This window comes from Elaeis guineensis, chromosome 10 (genome assembly GCF_000442705.2).
Source record: "Elaeis guineensis isolate ETL-2024a chromosome 10, EG11, whole genome shotgun sequence".
NCBI lineage: Eukaryota > Viridiplantae > Streptophyta > Magnoliopsida > Arecales > Arecaceae > Elaeis > Elaeis guineensis.
Window position 1 is genome coordinate 26,560,296 of NC_026002.2, and position 20,757 is coordinate 26,581,052.

Sequence of the window (20,757 nt, forward strand, 5' to 3'; positions counted from 1 at the left end):
AAAGGATAAATGTATCTTCTTTTCTATACACCCTCAAATAAAGTTCATGAACTTAAGGTAGCTTTCACACTGCCTTTTTTTTTTGTGCTGAGCATCCTGACCTTCCCTTCACCGTTTGACGCGAACTTTCACACTTGACTTAGGTGCGGAGATCCGACTATTAAGCTTAGGGTAATCCACATATACTCTGTGTTTTGCACTTTTATTTTAGGCAGGTAGCTCTTTCCTCATTAAAATTTTTTGATTGGAGTGTGTGATAATTGAGTCCTCAGATGGCCTCTCAATCAGCACTTATTTTGCCTTGTCAGTGTGCATGTGTAATTAGAAGTGCTAATAGCCTTTAGGTGATCTAAGTAAGTTGCTAAAAGTCTACCCACTAATCTACTTAACTTGCTACAGTCATTAGTAAATACTTTCTAACTCTTATTACTCTTTTCCTAGTCTATTTTGCTCACTATACGTTTTTTTTTTTTAACCTCCAACTTAAATATCATTATTTCTAATGGAGGAAACATAATGAATGTAAGAAAAAGAAAGATGTCACCTGGTGAATATGTGTTCTTTGTTGAAGGTGATCTGATGCGATATTAGTCTGAAAATCCGAAGACTGGTATCTCTATTTATTTAATAGAAAAGATATTAATTTAAAAAAATTGGATTGCCTCCCAGTAGCGTTAAGTTTAATGTTTTCAGCCAGACAAAATATTTCAAGCAATTTAATCATGATAAATTGGCTCATAGAGAACCATGGCTTCGTCAATAGATTCTTTGGATAATTTCAAGAACGGTTTCAATCTTTGACTATTAACTTTAAACACAGCACCATTACTTGGATTTTCAATTTTTATAGCTCTATGTGGGAAGACTTCTTTAACTAAGAAAGGTCCTGTCCATCTAGACCTAAGCTTTCCAGAAAATAGGTGTAATCTAGAATTGTACAAAAAAATTTTTTGTCCAGGAGTAAATTATTTTCTCATAATTGCCTGATCATGGAATACTTTGGTTCGTTCCTTATACACCCTAGAATTCTCGTAAACCTCCTTTCTTAGTTCTTCTAATTCGTTCATTGGAAGCTTCTTATGGTTTTTGGCTATGTCCAAGTCCATATTTAAATTTTTAATAGCCTACATTGGCTTTATGCTCTAGCTCAATAGGCAAGTGATAAGGTTTTCCAAATACAATCCTATAGGGAGACATTTCTAGGTTGGTCTTGAAAGCGGTTCGGTATGCCCATAGTGCATCAACTAATTTCAAAGATCAATCTTTTCTATTGGCATTAATAGTTTTCTCCAGGATTTGTTTGATTTGTCTGTTGGACACTTCTACCTGTCCACTAGTCTGAGGGTGATAAGGTGTGGCCAACTTATGGGTGACATTATATTTTTTCATTAATGTGGCAAAGGGTCGGTTGCAAAAGTGTGTTCTCCGATCACTAATGATTGCTCTAGGAGTGTTGAAACGGGAGAGAATATTTTTTTTTAGAAATTTTATGACCACTTTGCTATCAGTAGATCTACAGGGAATAGCTTCTACCCACTTTGAGACATAGTCGACAGCTACTAAAATATATTCATTTCCAAATGAGTTTCGAAATGGACCCATGAAATCGATCTCCCATACATCAAAAATTTTAACTACTAAGATTGGGTTGAGAGGCATCATGTTTCTCTCGGTGATTCGCTCCATTTGTTGGCATCGAGCACAACTTCTACAGTACTCATATGCATCCTTAAATAAATTGGGCCAGTAAAATCCACATTGGAGGACTTTGACTGTTGTTTTTTTGGATGCAAAGTGACCACCACATGCTTGGTCATGACAGAAAGATAAAATGCTTCTAACCTCATTGTCCGGGACACACCTTCTAATGATTTGATCAGGACACTGTTTAAAGAGGTATGGATCATCTCAAATGAAATACTTCACCTGGGCAAAGAATTTGTATCTGTCTTGAGTGATCCAGTGAGAAGGAACTTTACCAATGGCTAAATAGTTGACAATATCGGCATACCATGGTTCAGTGGACACAGACATGAGCTGCTCATCAGGAAAAAATTCATTGATGAGTGGTTCACCAGATGGTGCGACTATGATTCGGGATAAGTGATTCGCTACTGCATTCTCTGTTCCTTTTTTGTCCCTGATTTCTAGGTCAAATTCTTGAAGGAGTAAGATCCATCTTATCAAGCGCGCCTTGGCGTCTTTCTTTGTTAGGAGATGTCTAATGGCTGAGTGATCAGTATAGACAGTAGTGTGTGACCCAATCAAATAGGACCTAAATTTTTCTAGGGCAAAAACAATGGCCAGGAACTCTTTTTCAGTGGTAGTGTAATTAAGCTGTGCATGATTTAAGGTTTTACTCGCATAGTAAATAACTGTAGGCAGCTTATTAATTTTTTGACCTAAAACTGCACCCACAGTATGATCAGACGCATCACACATCAGCTCAAAAGGTTCAGACCAGACAGGAGGGTGAATGATGGGAGCTGAAATGAGTGCCTTTTTAAGAAATTCAAAAGACTCTAGGCATTCAGGAGTGAACTCAAATTTGATTTTTTTTGCTAAGAGATTTGTTAATGAGCGAGCCACTTTGCTAAAATTGACAATGAATCTTCTATAAAATCCAACATATCCTAGAAATGAACGGATTTCTTTGATAGATTTGGGTGGTGGAAGACTTGCAATAAGATCTACTTTGGCTTTGTCTACTTCAATTCTTTTTTTCGAAACTACATGGCCAAGGACTATCCCTTCTCTAACCATGAATTGGCACTTTTCCCCGTTAAGAACTAAGTGCTTTTCCTTACATCTTTCTAGAACTAATCTCAGATGATCTAAGCATTCGAAGAAGGTCGGGCCAAAGACAGAAAAGTCATCCATGAAAATTTTCAGAAATCATTCAACCATATCTGAAAAAATACTGATCATGCATCTCTGAAAGATTGCTGGTGCATTACATAATCCAAAGGGCATATGCTTATAAGTAAAGATTCCAAATGGACAAGTGAATGTAGTTTTTTCTTGATCTTCGGAGGCTATAGGGATCTGATTATAGCCGGAATATCCATCGAGAAAATAGTATAACTCTTGTCCGGTTAATTTTTCTACCATTTGATCAATAAACGGCAATGGAAAGTGATCTTTTTTTGTCGCAGCATTCAGTTTTCTATAGTCTATACAGACCCTCTACCCCATTTGTGTCCTAGTTGGAATAAATTTATTTGCTTCATTCTGGACCACTGTTATCCTAGACTTTTGAGGTACCACTTGTACAGGACTTACCCACGAGCTATCAGAGATGGGGTAGATGATTCCATTATCAAGTAACTTTAGAATTTTTTTTTTGACTACATCCTTCATGGCTGGGTTAAGTCTTCTTTGAGCATCTTTAGTTGGTTTGGCCTCTTCTTCTAGGTGTATCATGTGTTGAACTATGGAAGGGCTTATTCTCTTAATATCAGTCATGGTCCAGCCTATTGCTTCACGATTCTTTTTCAGAATTGCTAGCAACTCCTCTTCTTGTTTAGGATTGAGGTCAGATGCGATAATTACAGGCAAGGTTTCCTTTGGACCTAAATATGCATCTTAAGGTGCTCGGGGAGGGGTTTCAATTTTAATTTGGGTGCCTCCTCTATTGATTGTTTGAATGATGGATTAATCATTTTTATGATTGGTTCAATGAGAGGCTCTTGTCTCTGGCTATTCCTATTATCTATAAGAATTTCTTTGATTTTCTCAAATTCATTGATTGGCCAGAAACTAGACTCGAAATCGACTTCCTCATCGCTAATGTCAATGGGTTCATAAATTTTTTCTTGAATTACATTTACATCAGCATGCTGGGTAGATTCCTGTTCTAAATTGAATATATTCAGCTCAATGGTCATGTTCCCGAAAGATAGCTTCATAAGTCCATTCCGACAATTAATTTCAGCATTGGCAGTAGCTAAGAATGATCTTCCTAAAATAATTGGGATATGACCCTTGGGATTCGCAACTGGTTCGGTTTCTAAAATGATAAAGTCTACGGGGAAGATAAAATTACCAATCTTGATTAAAGCATCTTCTACCATTCCTTTATGGATCCTAAGAGATCTATCTGCTAATTGTAATGTGATTATTGTCGGTAAAAGTTTTCCTAATCCTAGTTGCTTATATACTGAAAATGAAAGAATATTTATACTAGCTCCTAAATCTAACAAGGCCTTCTCAATATGGGTTTCTTCAATATCGCATGAAATTATTGGAGATCCTGGATCTTTATATTTTATTGGCGCATGACTGGATAAGTATGAGCTCACACTTGCTGCTAAAAATGCTCTCTTGGGTACATTGGTGGTTCTTTTCTCGATACAAAGGTCTTTTAAAAATTTAGCATAGGTCGAAACTTATTTAATCATGTCCAGAAGAGGGATATTCACTTGGACTTGCTTAAATACCTCTAAAATTTTATCTAAATGTTCCGATTTTTTAGTGGATCTCAGTCGATTTGGAAAAGAAGCTCTAGAAATTGTGGATTTTGGGCTTGATGTACTATCAGGATTAGGAGCTTGAGTTTGTAAGGTAGGTTGTTCATAAGGTGACTCAACAAATGAGTTTCCTCTATCATTGGATGTATCTACCTTATTGTCCACTTGTTTTTCAGATTTTAAGGTGTGAATAGCATTCACATGATTGACTTGATTTTCTTGTTGGGGTCGTGGATCATTTTGGTTTCTCGGATTAGGTTCAGGTTGGCTTGGTAGTTTACCTCGTTCTCGCTCGCTCATAGCAGAGGCTAGCTGACCCACTTGCATTTCTAAACAGACAATGGCTTGGGTGTTAGTGTTTATGAGTTGACCCGTGGTTTGCATGAAATTACTCAGTATGGTATTGGTGTCAGTACTGGATTTGGTCAGGACTTCTAAGCTTTTCTTTAGAGAACTAAGTTTCTTCTCATTATTATTGAAGCCTGGTGGGTTGTTTATCACAGGGTTAGGCCTTGGATTTTGCTGGTTGAAGCTAAGACCACCTACATTTGGGTTTTGTGACCATGAAAAGTTGGGATGATTCCTCCAACCTGGGTTATATGTGGGTGCTTAGGGATTGTTCATTGGTCTCTGGTATGTGGCATTTACCTGTGCACATCCATTTTCTATTGGATTTATCAGGAAGGGGCATTCTTCAAGGACATGGTCGATTGCACTACATGCGTTGCACATGTGTGTAGAAACTTAGTTCACACTGGCAGGTCTCTGTAGTTCTAAGGCCTCTAACTTACGTGTTAACGTTGCAATTTTAGCCTCTCCAGCTAGGGAAGTTTGAATTTGATGCATTTCTCCTCTTGAAGGTGTTGGTTTCTCAGGTTCCCTAGTTGTTTTTCATTGTAAATTTTTCTCAGCTAGGTCTTCTAGAAATTGTCAAGCTTCAGTGGGTTCCTTGTACATGAATTGACCCTGGCACATGGACTCTAGTATAGTTCTAGAATTTGAATCTAGCCCTTCATAAATTATCTGGCATAGCCTCTAGATTTCTATTCCATCGTGTGGGCATTGGGTTAAGAAGTTCTTAAAACGATCGAAGTACTTCCAGAATGATTCTCCAGCTAGTTGGTAAAATTGGTTTATTTCATTCCTAATCCTAGCTGTTTTGTGATGGGGAAAAAACTTCTTTAGGAACACTTTTACAAAACCCTCCCAGGTTATGACAGATTGGTTTGGAAGACTATAGAGCCACTTTTTAGCATTGTCCTTGAGGGAAAAATTGATCAGTCTTAGCTTAACCTCGTCCTCTGACAGTTGGTGCAGCATTACGGTTGCACAAACTTTTTCAAACTCTCTAATGAATATGTATGCATCCTCTATTTCCTTGAATTTTGGAAGCATGTTAATAATTTGAGGTTTGATTTTAAAGTTGTTTGCAGTTGGTTGGGGCAACCTGATGCAAGAAGGTTGGACAGAACCGACTGGATAACATAAATCCTTAAGGGTTTGGGGTTGATTGGGTTCTCCCATTGTAGAAGTTGGGTTTGAAACAGAAATCCAATTAATTCTTACTAGTCGACCCGACACCCTTTTCCATGAAGAAAGTGAAGAAAGTATTTTTTCTTCTATTTTTTTTTCAATCAAGTTGTCAAGCAAAAGAAGAGAAAAGAAAAGAAGAGGGGTCCTGACTAAGGTTTTCCTAATTCTAGACAGCTCCTAACTGCCAAGGTCGCCTTCGAGCACTCCAAGTTCGAAATCGGCTAACTGAATCAGCCAGGTAAGTATAAGATTGGTGGGACGTTTTCCGTGCTTTCGTAACGGACCTAATTAGATAACCATCTTTTTTTGAAACGTAGTTCCTGAACCACTTTCCTAGATACCGATAGGCTAACCCACTTTAATCCGATCCAACTCTTGAGTTTTCTTATCCTAATGAGCTCGAATGTCCCTAAGGCTGACGTCTAATTCATTTTATTTAAAGATTAGGTTATGTAGATACAAGGAGGTGATTTGTGGGCTAAGGAAGGGTGATCAAATCTCCACCTTATCTGATTAATGGGTGATGCCCTTAAGATATATTATGAAAATGCAATGCAAAGAAAACAAGGTGACCAAATAAAGTGGAAGATTTTTTAAGTTTAGTTGTTTCTTTATATTAATTAAATCTTATGCGACTAGTATTTTTTTTTATCTAATTACAAAAACTAAAGTAAATATTGAGTTTGGATTAGTGAGTTATGAAAAAAATAAAAAGATTCAACTAAAAAGAAATTAAATCAGCTAATAATAAAAGAAAACTTGTGTAATCTAAAATAAAATGTGAGAATTCTAATCTATATTACAAATAAGAAATTAACTAAGCAAATAAAGTAGCAATTAAAAGGAAGATCTAAGAATTAAAGGTAATATTTTTTTTTTATGCAAATCAAAATCTATCGTAGGACAACCATACAACGTAACTTCCTGTTACGCCAGGGCAACCTTATGTCAGGACAGATTTTGATTTGACTAAAATAACTAAAAAGATAAAAAGAAATTACTAAAACTAAAACTAAAAGTACGAAGAACAAGAATTTGAAATGCAATTTAAACACGTCAAATTCTCCGGCGACGGCGCCAAAAACTTGATGTGTCTTAAATTTACCGCAAGCGCACGGTGTGCAATGTAGCACGTCCGACGAATACGAGTCAATCCCACGAGAAATTGAATTTTAAATTATATTTAAATGCTTGCTCAGACGAGCTTTATAGAAAAAGAGAAGAGATTGTTTGTTGAATTACGAACTACCAAAGCAGTAAACTAATTAATTATAAAGGTAAATTATCTAAAAGATTTAGGGCTCTTGAATCCACTAGACTCATGAATTAGAGAGCCTTCCTATGATTTCTCTTATAATGTCCCTTGATCAAGGTGTAAAACATGAACAAGTATAGACCATGAAAAGATTTAACTCAACTATGATTCATCAAGCATTTGTTTTTATCCTAATTAGGAGACTTCATTTCTTCTCTTCTCTTATGTTGTCCAAGCATAGACTATGAAGAGATTCTGACCCAACGATAGCCCATCAAGTCTCTTGGCGAGAGAGATGAAGGGAGGATTCTAAAAATTAAAAGCTCGAAAAGAGAGATTCAATAGAGCAGGCTTCTATTCATGATCTAGCTTCATCGCAAATCTCAGAGGGATTACTTAGTCAGACATAGTTGATTTGAAGTCAAAAAAAAAAAAAAAAAAAAGACTAATTCTACTTGCTAGAATTGAACTTGCAGAAATTAAAAATTACAGAATTAAAAAATGCAGAAATTTAAACTATCCTATTGCAAAAATTAAAATTGTAAAAATTAAATAGAAAGAAAATAACTAATTTATTGCTGAATAAAAATTCTGATACAAAATTTTCAACTCTTAAGCCATTAACAAGGCTTGGAGTCTGAACAGAAAAAATAAAATTTCTTACAGAACCAAACTTCTCTCCTTCTCTTAGCTTGGGATCAACCTCTCTGGCTAACTCTCCTTCTCGTGTGTTGGAAGGGTGGAAGAAAGTAGAAACAAGGTGGCTAAAAAGTTTTAAAGGTGGGTATGTCTGCCTGTCACACAGGCCTCCTACAAGAATTATGGAGTGGAGAGAGATACTATGAATGAAGGCATTAGGCTTTATTTATAGATGTAGGCAGGGAGAAGGATTTTATATTTTTTCGATGTGTGACTAAAAAGAGAGGATAGATAAATGGTTAGGATTTAATTTGGAAAGTACGGATGGATGGATAAGATTTAAGAGCAAGAGTGAATAAAACAATCGGTTAAGGCTCTAAAATAAATTTTAAAAATATAAATTTTTTTTTCTTTCTTTCCGTGTTCGCATCCCAAGCTTGCACCGCGTCCACTCCGCTTCTTCCTTCTTCCCGCATGCGTTCACGATCATGCCGCATTTTCTCTCTATCGCACGCCCAGTATCATGCCACGTTACGCCCCTTGTTTGAAAATTAAATAAATGGTTGGGTTTCCCTTTAAATGCTGCTTCAGCATTCACTCACCCAAGCTGTAAAAGCCCAAGTCTTCCTGAGAGAAGCCTTTCAAAAGTCCAAGCCGCTAAAAAGTCTTCTGTGCCACATGAGGATTTCTAAAATATCCCCTGTTTTCACGTGGCTCACCAATCTTTCTATGGACCAAATGGTCTATGGTGGACCACCAACTTGCATATTGAGTTGAATTGACTTTCGGCTTTAAATTTAATTCCATTTTAACTCAATTTTTTATCTCGTTTGATTCCTCTAAGCCTGCAAATCGGGCTCTTCATGTTGGTGCAGCTCTTTTCTGTAAAATATACGAAAAAGTATCAATTTTAAAAGAATAAAGATAATTTGATCCATAAATTAATACTTCTATGAGCAAATTTATACACCTATCAGCAGTATTATGGCACTACAAATGTTCTATATTGTAATCAATCAGCTCTCTCTAACTATTTGTTATAAATTTTAGGTAATCCTTTATCTTTTTCCTTTGATGGTGGTAGCTTCTTCATCGATAAAATGCTTATATGTCTATCTTAAAGTAGAATCATAAGGTCAGAAGGAAAGTATGCCTTACACTGAACTTCCTATAGTACTTCTATCTGCTAACCAACCAGTTTGTTATCTCACTTGACTCTTTAGGTTTGTGTATTTGTATCCTGATTCCAATGTCAACCTTCTCCAGTGTAAAAGCTGATGGCATCATATCAACCAATTCTAGGACTCATTTGGGGCTTATAGCAGCAACTTCTGATTTGATTAGGTCCGCATGCTGTCCTCATGATTTAATCATCAAAATGTTGTTGACATGTGGTGCATGGTCCACCATACCATGACCTTCCCAGATGGTGGTTACAATGATCATATTTGGTCCAGTTGGATTACCATTGTCCCTAAAATATTTTCTGCTTGGTGTTTCTGACTCTTGCTTCACCTTCTGGCCTACCCGTTTCTTTGGCGCATGGCATGCGATACAATGATTCTGACAATTGTGAGCTTGTTTAGACTCATTTAGTAAGAAGGAAGCTTTATGATAATGAACACCCTTCAGGAAGCATCACTTTCCAGCAGTCTCCTGTTTTTGCTTCCTATATTTTTCAAGTCATCAAATTTTTCTCTTCTATTTGTGTATGTATTCTTGCATGATTTTTCAATCAAAGAATACATTTATCTGCTGAAAAAGTAGATCCATACTTGCTGATAGACTACTAGTTGATGCCTTTACTCCATCCATGGGCAATTATTAATGATCAATGTCTGAAATCCTGATATTAGGGTTCTGTCTTGGGGATCAACTCAGGAGTAGCATTTAGGTGTGGAGAAACTTTTCTGTCTAACAGAAGTTTTCCTTGACAGATATTCTGAATATCTTCGGAAACTCCACAGAAGACCTACCACCATCTATGCTACAGTTCTGATAAGGATTGTTATTCTGCATGATTATTATAGACTTACAGTAAAACAGATGTCTGGTCTGCTGATAATGACTGTGTGCTTTGGAGCCCCTGATGATATTCTTGCACTGTCCTGATGGCTCTTAAATCGTGACTCCAGTATAGAAACTGGGAATGTCTTGCTACTGTGCTACTGACTTGCGATACTCTAACTCCATCAAAAGAATATAGTTGCACTCTCTGCCTATTACATCATAACACTTAGTCTTGGTAGATTCTGTTATTTAGTACTTATAAAGTTGATAAATGCTAATACGATTTGTGCTCAAGAAAACAAAAGGCCCTTGGTCTAATGTTTAGATTTAATTGGGTTCTATCAAATATTTCTTTGGCTCTATTTTCTACACTGTATTGTAATTGTTTACATCAATTGTAGGATAGCACTATCAAATTTCAAGTAATTAGTGCCTCTAATGAAATCATGTTGCATCTTTGGATCTTTTCTGCATTAAAGGACAAGACTCTGGTCATGTTCATGTTCCACTTCAATTCAATTTTTTATTTATTGTCTTTTATTTTTTTTGATGTAATGGTTCCCTCTTTTTTAAATCTTTTTAAATTGTTATGCATTTCCAGGGGGACGTGATTGTTAGCTTTGATGGTGTTCCTGTAGGGTGTGAAGGAACTGTCCCATTCCGATCCACAGAACGTATTGCTTTTCGCTACCTTATAAGTCAAAAGTAAAGTTACAGCCTATTTTTTTCCATCATTTCAGAACTTACAAGAAATATTAGCCCAAGACTTTCAGTCTAGCTTTTCTGATAAATATCATCTTTATGTCTAAAGTATCATTAGTCTTTCATGGTTTCTCCTAAATGGTGCAGCAGAATGACAAGGATTGCCAGGGAAAAAAATGTTAACTGATTTATGATATAGATAAATATTTTTGAGAATATATTCTCGAGTGGTTTCTTGTTAAGAAATAAATTTGGGGGGTAGCTCTTTGTTGCCTTCCTTTTCCCTTCGAAAGAAAAAAAAAAAAAAGAGAATATATTCTCGAGTGATTTAAACACTTATGTCAGGCTCTGTATGTCTTTATCTCGTAATGTGTATTTCTGAACTTCTTAATTTAAAATATTGTAAGCATTGTATCATGTGTTCGGGCGGTGCGCTCAAGCTCTTGAGCAAAATAATATTTTGGATCATCAGGTTTTCTGGTGATGTTGCGGAGCTTGGCATCATCCGGGAAGGGTCCTTCATGAAAGTCAAAACTGTTTTGCAGCCACGGGTGCATCTGGTAAGCAACTAGAGCCTTACCTTGTTGTACTTTCTAACTTAAATTGACATTTTCATGGTGTTTTGCAGTCCATTTGAATTCTAGTAATTGACCTTTTTTTCTTGTAAGGTGCCATATCACATTGAAGGGGGGCAGCCTTCTTATCTGATAATAGCAGGTCTCGTGTTCACTCCACTATCTGAGCCACTGATAGAGTAAGTAGTGGACTTCCCAAAATCCTTAGTTACCATAATTGTTTTTTATGTGGTGATCTGTTTGTAGACCTTGGAACACTAAGAATCAGTCACTTAACGTGTCTGCTTTATATTGCAGTGAGGAATGTGAAGATTCAATTGGGGTAAGTTAGAATGCAGATTTGGTTTCTCATTTTATGTTCTTATGCATCTGATATTTTTAGGTTTTGGTTGAGCACCTTTGTTACTTCCTGTGACATGACTGGAGGGGTTTTTGCATGGTCAGCTGAAATTACTGGCTAAGGCACGCTATTCTTTAGCAAGGTTCAAAGGAGAGGAGATTGTAATTTTATCTCAGGTTAGCTAATACATTTTTCTTTTCTGATGAAAGTCTTTCTGTCATTGCATAATATGTTGATATTAGAGTAACTAAGGAAACCTGAACAGAAGCTGAAGAGTTACTCCACCAAGAAAAGTTATTAGTCATAGAGGATCGCTCAGATTTTTTGTCTATGGATATTTTCCGAAGAACAAAGGAACTTTAATGTGTATATTTTTGTTTTTTGGTGGCAAATCTAGTGACTGTTAAGGTTCAGACACAAAATGCAGCGTCTCATCCTGTTGAACAGGTCTGCACCTTAAGCCAAACTATTTTTTCAGTGAAAGTACATAACCATGGACTGTCTTACCATCCCGAAGTGGTACCATACTGTACCAGGTCAGAGTTTGTATGGAACTCATTCAGGTTGGTGCAGGCCTTGTATTGTCCCATGCTAATAAGGTGTGCTGTGTACCGAGATGAGAAGTGAGGAAAAAAAGATTTAAGAGCTAGTTCAATACAGGGTGCATACCATATCATATTGACCCATATCATACCAAACAAGTAGTGTACCAGTATGATACCTGATATCAAGATTGTGGACCTTGGACATGATCATCAGTGCCATTCTCAAACTTCAGTTGCTTACAGCATGATCAGAGGGCCAATGAGTATTGGATTATTTGTGTTCAACCAACATCTGAATCAGATTATCCTGTATATGAGTGGATGCTTTAATTGAACAATGAAGAGTCGGGAATCCCTTCTTAATAGAGTTTGGATCCTCTGTGGCCCCCACCATGTGGCCTCCCTTGTGCCCCTGTGATAACTGACCTGTTGGGTGGGGCGTAAAACATGGAGGGACCTTGCAGGGTGAAGATAGGTTACTACCATGTCTCCTACCATGTGGGCTGAGCATATCTTGCCACATGGTGCTGACCATAGGATCTAGACATGCCTCAGCATGCATGAATTCATTTTCATGTTCTTTTCTTCTTTTGGCATATTCTGTATCTTATATCTAAACATCCTTACCTAAATGGATGTGTTCATAATCATCTCAGGTACAGTCTGAAATCTTCTGCCTTCTTTGCGGAGATGATGTTTCTCTTTACTTGCTTAAAAAATTTGCTATGATTCCAGTTGTCCCTACATGTTTTTTAGATTATTCTTGCTTCCTCTTATATTCTAGGTCTTGGCAAATGAAGTGAATATTGGGTATGAAGATATGGGCAATCAACAAGTAAACCTCTTCCCAGATTTCATTAGTTGCTCTACTACGGATCAATTATGATATGGTCAATAGTAATATGAATGAACTAATGATTGCCACAGGTTTTGAAGTTCAATGGAATGCCAATAAAGAACATTCGGCATCTCGCTCATCTTGTTGACTGTAAGTGCCACCACCTGATATGTGCAAAAGGTTTCCTTTAGCCTTTGCACCTCACACACTTCTAATCCTCATTGTTCTGTGCTTGTGTAGCTTGCAAAGACAGGTACTTGGTATTTGAATTCGAAGACAATTTTCTTGCTGTTTTGGAAAGAGAGGCCGCTGCTGCGGTCTCACCCTGTATTCTCAAGGACTACGGAATTCCATTTGAACGTTCGGCTGATTTGCGGGAGCCATACATAGACTTCTCAGAAGATAACCGAGTACCAAGTCAAGACATTGGGGACAGCCCCGTGTCAAATTTGGAAATTGGATTTGATGGTCTTTTATGGGCATGAACTCAATGATCCTATAGAGCTGACAATGATGCTCTTCTAAGAATCATTCTGCATTGACAAGGTGAGCCAGATTGACCAATCGTGCCCCATTCATGTTTGCTGTGACCTCCATTGTTTCTAAATTTTTGAGTGCACAAGCACACGCAGAATTGGTTGGCTGCATGAAAGTGTTGTATTTTTAGTTGCTGAAATTAACATTATTTTATCTGTTCTTTTGCTTTTTTTTCCTCCCCCCATAAGTGGAGATATCTCCCCTTTTTGTCCTTTTTTGATGACTAGCAGTTGTGTAAATTATGAAGGCGGCAATTATACATTCAGAAATTTTGTGATTAATGCAAATGGTGAGTCCAATGTACGTTTTTAAAGCTTTTTAGTGGGAAAGACAGCTGCCAAAATCCAGGTTGCATTAAAGAATAAAGGTCTACGGTGTTACTGGCTGAACTACTGTTTTGATCTACAAATTTCATATTTTTTATAATTTATGAGATAAAATTGTGGTTGGTCTAAGATTATAACCAATAAAGCGCTCTCCCAATGGATGCGATTTAAAACTGAACATTTGAACAGCTTGATGTTCTTCCTCAAGTGATGTGGTGTTTTTTTACCTCTCACTGCATTTATAAGCCATACAGTACTGGATATGTGGTTGTTTGGATACTCTTGGCAGACATAAAGATCAATAATTGTTGTGCATAAATATTGAACCGCATGCTAAACAGGGAAAAGCCCTCCGCATTCAATTACAGGACGCATAAAGGTTGCCAGCTACCACGAGTTAGAACTTAAAGGTACCAGTGTTGGCACATGCAGTGCAAAACATGGATGGTTGCAACGAGATGTACGGATTGCTGAGATCACATTGGAGGCGCTAATTACAGTGATTCCCATACTCTTTAACATTGCATGAGAGAACATGGATGGCTGCAAACACAGCAGAGGATTCTCATATGATGAATGCACTCAAATTCTGGAAGAGAAAGCATGAACAGGTGCAATCTCATTGAAGGAAACACTAATGACAGTAATGTCCATATGATAATGCACTCTCACTTTCAGTTAGGGCCATGTCTTGTCTTATAACAAAATAGGGAGTAATGAGCACCTCTTACAAGAGCATGACAGGCTAGATAGACGAAGCTCAGGAAGTTTGTATTGTAATAATGGAATAATTTGCCTCCGATATTTACTTAGTTCCTTGTTTCTTTATTTAATGATTAAACCTTAGCTATGGTATACAAATATAAGTTCTTCTCATAGAAATGCTATTGCGTGCTGACCAGAAAACCGCAAGTTCTCTAATTTCAACATGGTCATGCCACTGTTTTCCCATCAAGGAACATAGAAAAGGAAACATGCCATTGTTTTGCAGGACATGGACCCCTCTCACAAATGGCCTTGCAGTCCAATGATGCCTGGAAATAATACAAACTGGCTCCGTAAGTTAATAAGGCAAGGTGGTCGATTCATTATATAAACTCAGAAGAGCAGGAACAAACTAACGTTCCAATATGAGATTGAAAGGAGGAGAAATAGATCATTTTATGAGAAATATAGTTTCAGAAAACCCACCACAGGCAACTCTTCCACCAGCATTTCCAGTGCTTTTGCTAAGCTCATGTCCACCTAAAAGTAGAAAAAGAAAATTGCTCAAGCCTTATTTGCCAAAATGAACTTATAGAAGGAGGTAAGATGCATAAGTGCATAAGCGCACGCATGTGTGTGTGTGTGTGTGTGTGAGAGAGAGAGAGAGAGATAGAGAGAGAGATGAATGCAACTTGCACATGAAGAACAGTAAACCATAAATATAAAAAACATGAAGGAATACTTGACATGATACTTGCAATATCCGATTGGGGCAGTGGAGCATTAAAATAATGGATGCAGCAAAGTGCATGAGGCTCCTGCCATTCCAGAATCTGAGAAGGGTCAAATGTATACAGCTGTACTCCCATAGAAAGGCAATTTCCATATTTCAAACAGGTCACGATGGAGCAACTTTACTGTTGCACCAAGGCTCACCCTTAATGAAGCATTAACATAATAATTCAAAAACTCTAAGAATTCATAGCTAATAAATGCAACCTGGGTTTAACTTGCCCCTATCAGCTAATAGGCATCTAGTTTGCATGAGACGAATGAATAGTATGAATTTGCCTAAATGAATCAACACCTTCACTCATAAGCTTCTTAGAAATCAATGGATCCTCAGAAATTGGGTATACAACATGCTCAATAGAACCTTTATGGGCGTCAGACCTGCTGTACTTTGTAAGGAGACCTTTGAATTCCCTGCTTTACAATCCATATGATACCTAGCTATCAGCAGCATATGTAACTCAGTTTTCAGTTGATCTCAAAACCTCAATATTAATGGACACCACTGACAGTCTTCTAAGAAGCTGTTTGAATGAGAGGCTAGCAGACATATGCTATCTTCCCACAAAAGCCAGGAACATGTGGAGGAGAAGACCTGCTATGGGCTCCCCTGTTCACCTAAAAAGCCCAGACTAGACTTTGCATTGAGGGGGAAGAAAGAGGGAGTGGGGTAAGCAAAGCATTTAATGCTCTTTCACTCCTTACAAATGAGTCATTTAAGCAATACTTAAGTGATAATTCTTCATAATATTTAGTGATAAATTACACTTCCTATGCAGCAACTTCCAGCAAACCAATCAGCAGAATTAGCCAGAACTTGAGTTCAGCACTGTCAAACAAATATGATCAGAACTCCCCAATTTCAGACGCTTCTATCACTTGCAAGCAGACAGGGCCTAAGTTTTGGAGATATCACCAGAATATGGTGGCAAAGCTTCTACACCAAACTGGATTGTTTACCACATATATGTAGGATTCCGGTATTTCAACTCAATTAACATAAAAATGTACCCACCAACATACTGCTCCAAGTTTACTTACACTTGGTATGTGATATATCTCACAAATATATCATCTAAAAACCCTTAGAAGATGGTCTTCACAAGCAATACATGCATTATAGAAATACAAGTAGAAACGCGCCTAGAATTATTCATGTCAGAGTAATATTCTGGGAGTAAACTCTCTCTCTTTAATTGCCAAAAATAATATGTGCGGTCTACAATTAGGCTGTAACTTGGACCCATCAACACAGACCTAACCTGAATCTAAGCCACACCCACAAACCTAATGGTCGAGTATGGGTCCAAAGTTGATGAATAAAACCTTTTTGAACTGAGCCTACATTTGGCAAATGTCCGTGTGAGTAGACCTGACCAGACACAATAACTACAATTATTTAAATTTTAGGGCAAGGAGCTAATTGTTAAGAACCTGATCCAATGTGAACCTGATAGCTTACCAGATATATAATGTGTACTTTTATAACTTTTGCGTTTCTTATACAGATTATTAATTGTACTTTGAAGATATGTCATGAGTGAACTATCTTAAGGACCTCAAAGGAGTTTGTCTCAATAAATAATGGTATCCACCTGGTACCTGGACCTGATAGGTATCCAATACAAACTCGATGAGTGGCGAGAAGGATATGGATCTTAACACCTCTTAACAATTGCGGAATGACTTCAAACATTGATAACCACTTAAAAATTATGGGGATGGCTTATTTGGGACTTGGATGGATGGGGGTTGGGTAGTTGGATGGATTGGGGTTGCCTACAGTATGGAGAATACTTAACATGACAACATCAACTTTAATTTAACATAACAATCAATTACGGTGTTTAACATGGAGGTCAGTGTTTTATAGCATCTCTCAACTTTGGTTGTGTTATAGTTTTCAGCCTTGACCCAAATGGTTGAAGTCAAGTTTCCAAACTCTTTAAAAAGTAGAGCACATAATAACTAAAACTGAAAAAGGCTCAAATATATGAATAAAAAATACTAGTTTCTCTTAAAGCAGGAATACAAGAATGTGGAAGAAAACATAAAAATTATACTGCACGTGACTGAAAATGCCATAGACTATGCATGGACCACATCTAATAAATGGTGGCACCGTAAATAGCATCTTTTCCTTAACCAGTCCAAAATAACTATTATAAAAATTATGAGTATTTTTCAAAACCATGGTATGCAAGAAAACCCTTTATTAAAATATCTTGTTAATATTTAATGTAACAGAGTTTAACCAAAAACAATTTCTAATCCATTAGATGCTTTCTAATGCAAAGAGAAAGAGAGTTGGGATTTTTGCCCATGACATAGTTTAACTTTCACCTGTAAATGTAAAAACAAAATCAAAGCTTTTCAGGTTCTCTGCAAAATGATCCCTAACCAATATTGGTTGTGAAGTTTCAGCTGACACTGGTCTACAGAGTCATTTCTTATGTATGTATGTGCAAGATGTTTTTTTCTAACAACTTATTAATATAACTGATTTCTGAGAAATAATTTATTACTATTAGATTTAGATATCACAAGTTCTAAGAAACAAGAAGCATTTATGTGCTCGGCGACAATCAAGGAATAAGTAATTTCTTTTCAAAGCTGGTAAGAACCTTCTCTTTTTTGTTTGTGTGTGTGCATGTACCACCTATTTTTTGGTTTTTTTCGGGGGCTTGGGGGTTGGGGGGGGGGGGTGGAGGGCTTGTGGAGTCTTTGCTTTTGAGAGGTTCTGCGAGGCCAGCTACAAGCCTACGACAATATCTAGATTTCTGTCATGCACTATGGTTCCCTAAAAGAATTGAACAATATATACACTCTTAAATGTTATCATATGCATTTTAATGTCTTCTTAATTTTTAATGATTATAATTTATTCATGGCATCATCATAACAACCGATCACGCATACATCAATATACTCTACAATGATATCTAAGGTACCTTCTAGACTTGATTTCTCTAATTTCTATATTTTATCTGATTTGAACGCCTTTTCTTTTTTTCTTGCCTTTTCCTTTTTAAGTTGAGATTTCAGAGCTCCAAGCAAACTCTACAAAGCTGTTGAAACTGCTGAAAAGAAAACTTCATCTGCTCAGTCTACATTGAAAGAAAACCGACTTTTGACCCTGAACCTTGGATATTTAGGCAATGGTGTTAAAATTGTATGGTAGAATGAACAGCCTAGATGCATTAGGCCATAACAATGGTATTTCTTTTTCATCATGCAGTGCTCAAGTATACAAGAGATGCCAACACAAACACTAGTTCTGAATTTTTTTGCTGTGTGCATGTGGGTGGGGCAGGGGGGAGGAAGGGTGGGATGTAATATGGATGTAGCAAGCTCCATGAGTGAGCATCTAAACAAGTTAAGATCTAAAAAATTGGTACAATAAGAAAATACAATAGAAAAATTATGTATAGGCATGCAATCAAGATAATAAAATGGCACTGATTGACATAAACCAATTAGGGTGATTAAAAACTGCAACATAGTTTCAACATGTAAAATAGAAACAAGCAAATCATTAGATGCTAGCATTAACAGAAATGGAGATTTTAATGACTTGCTAGCTCATGCTTGCTTTTGGTGCAATAAACGGATAATAAAAAAATAAAAAATAACATATATACAAATTGATGCTCAACATCTCATAACTAATTGCTCCACATCATCGGATGTTAATGCCTAAAAATAATGAAATATGAAGTTAACATAAATATCTGAGTAAGTTTACCCTTTCCAAGGTCATCAGGATCGGCATGGACAACAACAGCCCTTCCAATAATAGAATTTGGTCCACTAAGAGGAATCTGCAAAAGAGAAGAAGCATGGAAGAGTTTAGAAGGTAGAAAGAATAATATCTCATTCAAAGCATATTAAACATAAGGAAAAAGTAAATAACCTGCTTGTCAATAATGCTAAAATTAACAGTACCTGAAACATCAAACCAAAACCACAAAAGACAATTAATTGAACAATAAACATCCAGTATTCCAACAACCAGCTATGCATAATGCTTCAGTAAACCGGCTCTAGCGTGAGTAAAACATCACTTCTAATATCAAATTGTCATTTTTAAACGTTATGGAAACAACAATGCAGCACCACAAAGTGGCTATGACAAATAAATCATACCATCTTCGCCAGCAGTCACATTTCCAAGATCACCGGCATGGCGGTTCTCATCTTCAGGTGCCCCATGTTCCTTTCCAGCAGGATTAAAATGTGGCCCTGCATTTGAAAAGAACAATAGAATAACCTGCAAATCAAGCACTTCAATCACAGACAACGTTGAATCTCAAAACAAAAGCTCACTACCAGTGGACATGCAACCATTGGTGGTGTCACCAAGAGCGTGAACATGGAATCCATGAAGCCCTGGCTTGAGCCCAGAGATGTTTGCAATTACCTTAGTAGGACCTGAAACAGAGGTTAAAAACTCCATCAACAATGTGATTCAAAAAATAAAATAAAATAAAATAAACCTTCAGTATTATCTAACATAATGACTGATATTTGATCAATAAATTGCTAGTTATTGAATTGTAGGAACAACTTACCATGTCCTTCCTGGATGAAATACACAGTGCCTGTGATATCCTCAGTGCCGCCAAGAACAGCAACAGCCTTCCCCATTTTTTGTGCGTGATCTGCATATCAAAGATCAAAAACAAAAGAAAAACAAGATGATGTCTGTAACAAGCATCACAACGAGAATTCGAGAAATAGTATGACTGATATCAAACTACAGATCCAGGTGAGAAGTAAAAAAATCGATTCTTTTACCGTAATTATGAACAAAAGATTATTTACCATTAAACCAGTCTGTTGTACTAAAACTTGATGTGAAAATGATTGTTTTTTACCCATCAAATTTAACAATTAAAAAGGAAAAGATGATAGTTTTGCTTCATAAGAGATTAAATGATGAGATAACTCGGTACTTATCAAGAAACAAACAATCCAATTTATGGTAGCAAGGAAATCATACATGTAAGAAATGCTTCCAGACTCATAAGAAATTACCAACAAAAACGAAAAACTCGCATTCGACGCAAAGGAATGATAAGAAATCAAAGTTTTAAGAAACAAAAGTTCGATCACAACAAAACAAGAGAAAAGATATGCTATCAGATGGAAAGATGCATTCAAGGATCGCCAAAGAAGCGAATCGATCGGGTGTTGAACCCTAATGGTATGGTATCGAAATCAATTTGTTGCGAGATTCTAAAGGCTTAGCATCGATTGGATCGAGAGATTCTCTTGTGCGCTATTTGGCTTACCTCAGGCCACCCCTTGGAGAGAGGGATAAGAAAGCAGTAGAAGAGTGGGAGGGGAAGAAGCCGACCGCTACTCAAGTTATCCGTCGAGCGGCACGAGGACCAAACGTGAAATTATGTTCACCGCGAGTGAGCGTAAGAGATCTTGGACCGAAAGCAGTGTAGAATTAGTGTATAGGCACGTGACAGGACGGTAAAGT

At 37.0% G+C, this 20,757-nt stretch overlaps 2 protein-coding genes across 3 annotated transcripts in view; one reads left to right on the forward strand and one right to left on the reverse strand.

Moving 5' to 3' along the window:
* LOC105059943 (protease Do-like 2, chloroplastic) overlaps window positions 1–13,756 on the forward strand; it is a 36,690-nt gene extending 22,934 nt beyond the window's left edge. The window contains exons 14-21 of the mRNA XM_010943472.3: window positions 10,508–10,611; window positions 11,081–11,168; window positions 11,277–11,362; window positions 11,481–11,505; window positions 11,628–11,699; window positions 12,853–12,903; window positions 12,996–13,056; window positions 13,147–13,756. Coding sequence (XP_010941774.3) covers window positions 10,508–10,611; window positions 11,081–11,168; window positions 11,277–11,362; window positions 11,481–11,505; window positions 11,628–11,699; window positions 12,853–12,903; window positions 12,996–13,056; window positions 13,147–13,391 — 732 coding nt within the window. The 3' untranslated portion in view covers window positions 13,392–13,756. The remainder of the gene's footprint in view (window positions 1–10,507; window positions 10,612–11,080; window positions 11,169–11,276; window positions 11,363–11,480; window positions 11,506–11,627; window positions 11,700–12,852; window positions 12,904–12,995; window positions 13,057–13,146) is intronic.
* A 600-nt stretch (window positions 13,757–14,356) lies between these two features.
* On the reverse strand, window positions 14,357–20,699 carry LOC105059944 (superoxide dismutase [Cu-Zn]). 2 transcript variants are annotated; one of them, XM_010943475.4, is made up of 8 exons: window positions 20,561–20,699; window positions 19,838–19,927; window positions 19,596–19,697; window positions 19,413–19,508; window positions 19,180–19,211; window positions 19,012–19,087; window positions 14,961–15,014; window positions 14,357–14,803 (listed from the first exon to the last, which is right to left on the reverse strand). In XM_010943475.4, the coding sequence occupies exons 2-8, from the start codon at window positions 19,911–19,913 to the stop codon at window positions 14,775–14,777; spliced, it is 465 nt and encodes a 154-aa protein (XP_010941777.1). In that variant the 5' UTR covers window positions 19,914–19,927; window positions 20,561–20,699; the 3' UTR covers window positions 14,357–14,774. The 2 variants fall into 2 exon arrangements, with proteins under 2 accessions (XP_010941777.1, XP_073100209.1); XM_073244108.1 differs by lacking the exon at window positions 20,561–20,699 and adding an exon at window positions 20,304–20,327 and having other exon boundaries at window positions 14,520–14,803.
* Window positions 20,700–20,757: the final 58 nt, after the last annotated feature.

Excerpts from the sequence above, each read along its gene's own strand:
- LOC105059944 (XM_010943475.4), bottom strand. The coding sequence starts at position 19,913 with ATGGGGAAGGCTGTTGCTGTTCTTGGCGGCACTGAGGATATCACAGGC. Across the intron at positions 19,212-19,412 it reads TGTGACTGCTGGCGAAGATG|GTACTGTTAATTTTAGCATT; the intron begins GTATGATTTATT and ends TTGATGTTTCAG. Across the intron at positions 15,015-19,011 it reads TCCTGATGACCTTGGAAAGG|GTGGACATGAGCTTAGCAAA; the intron begins GTAAACTTACTC and ends TTCTACTTTTAG.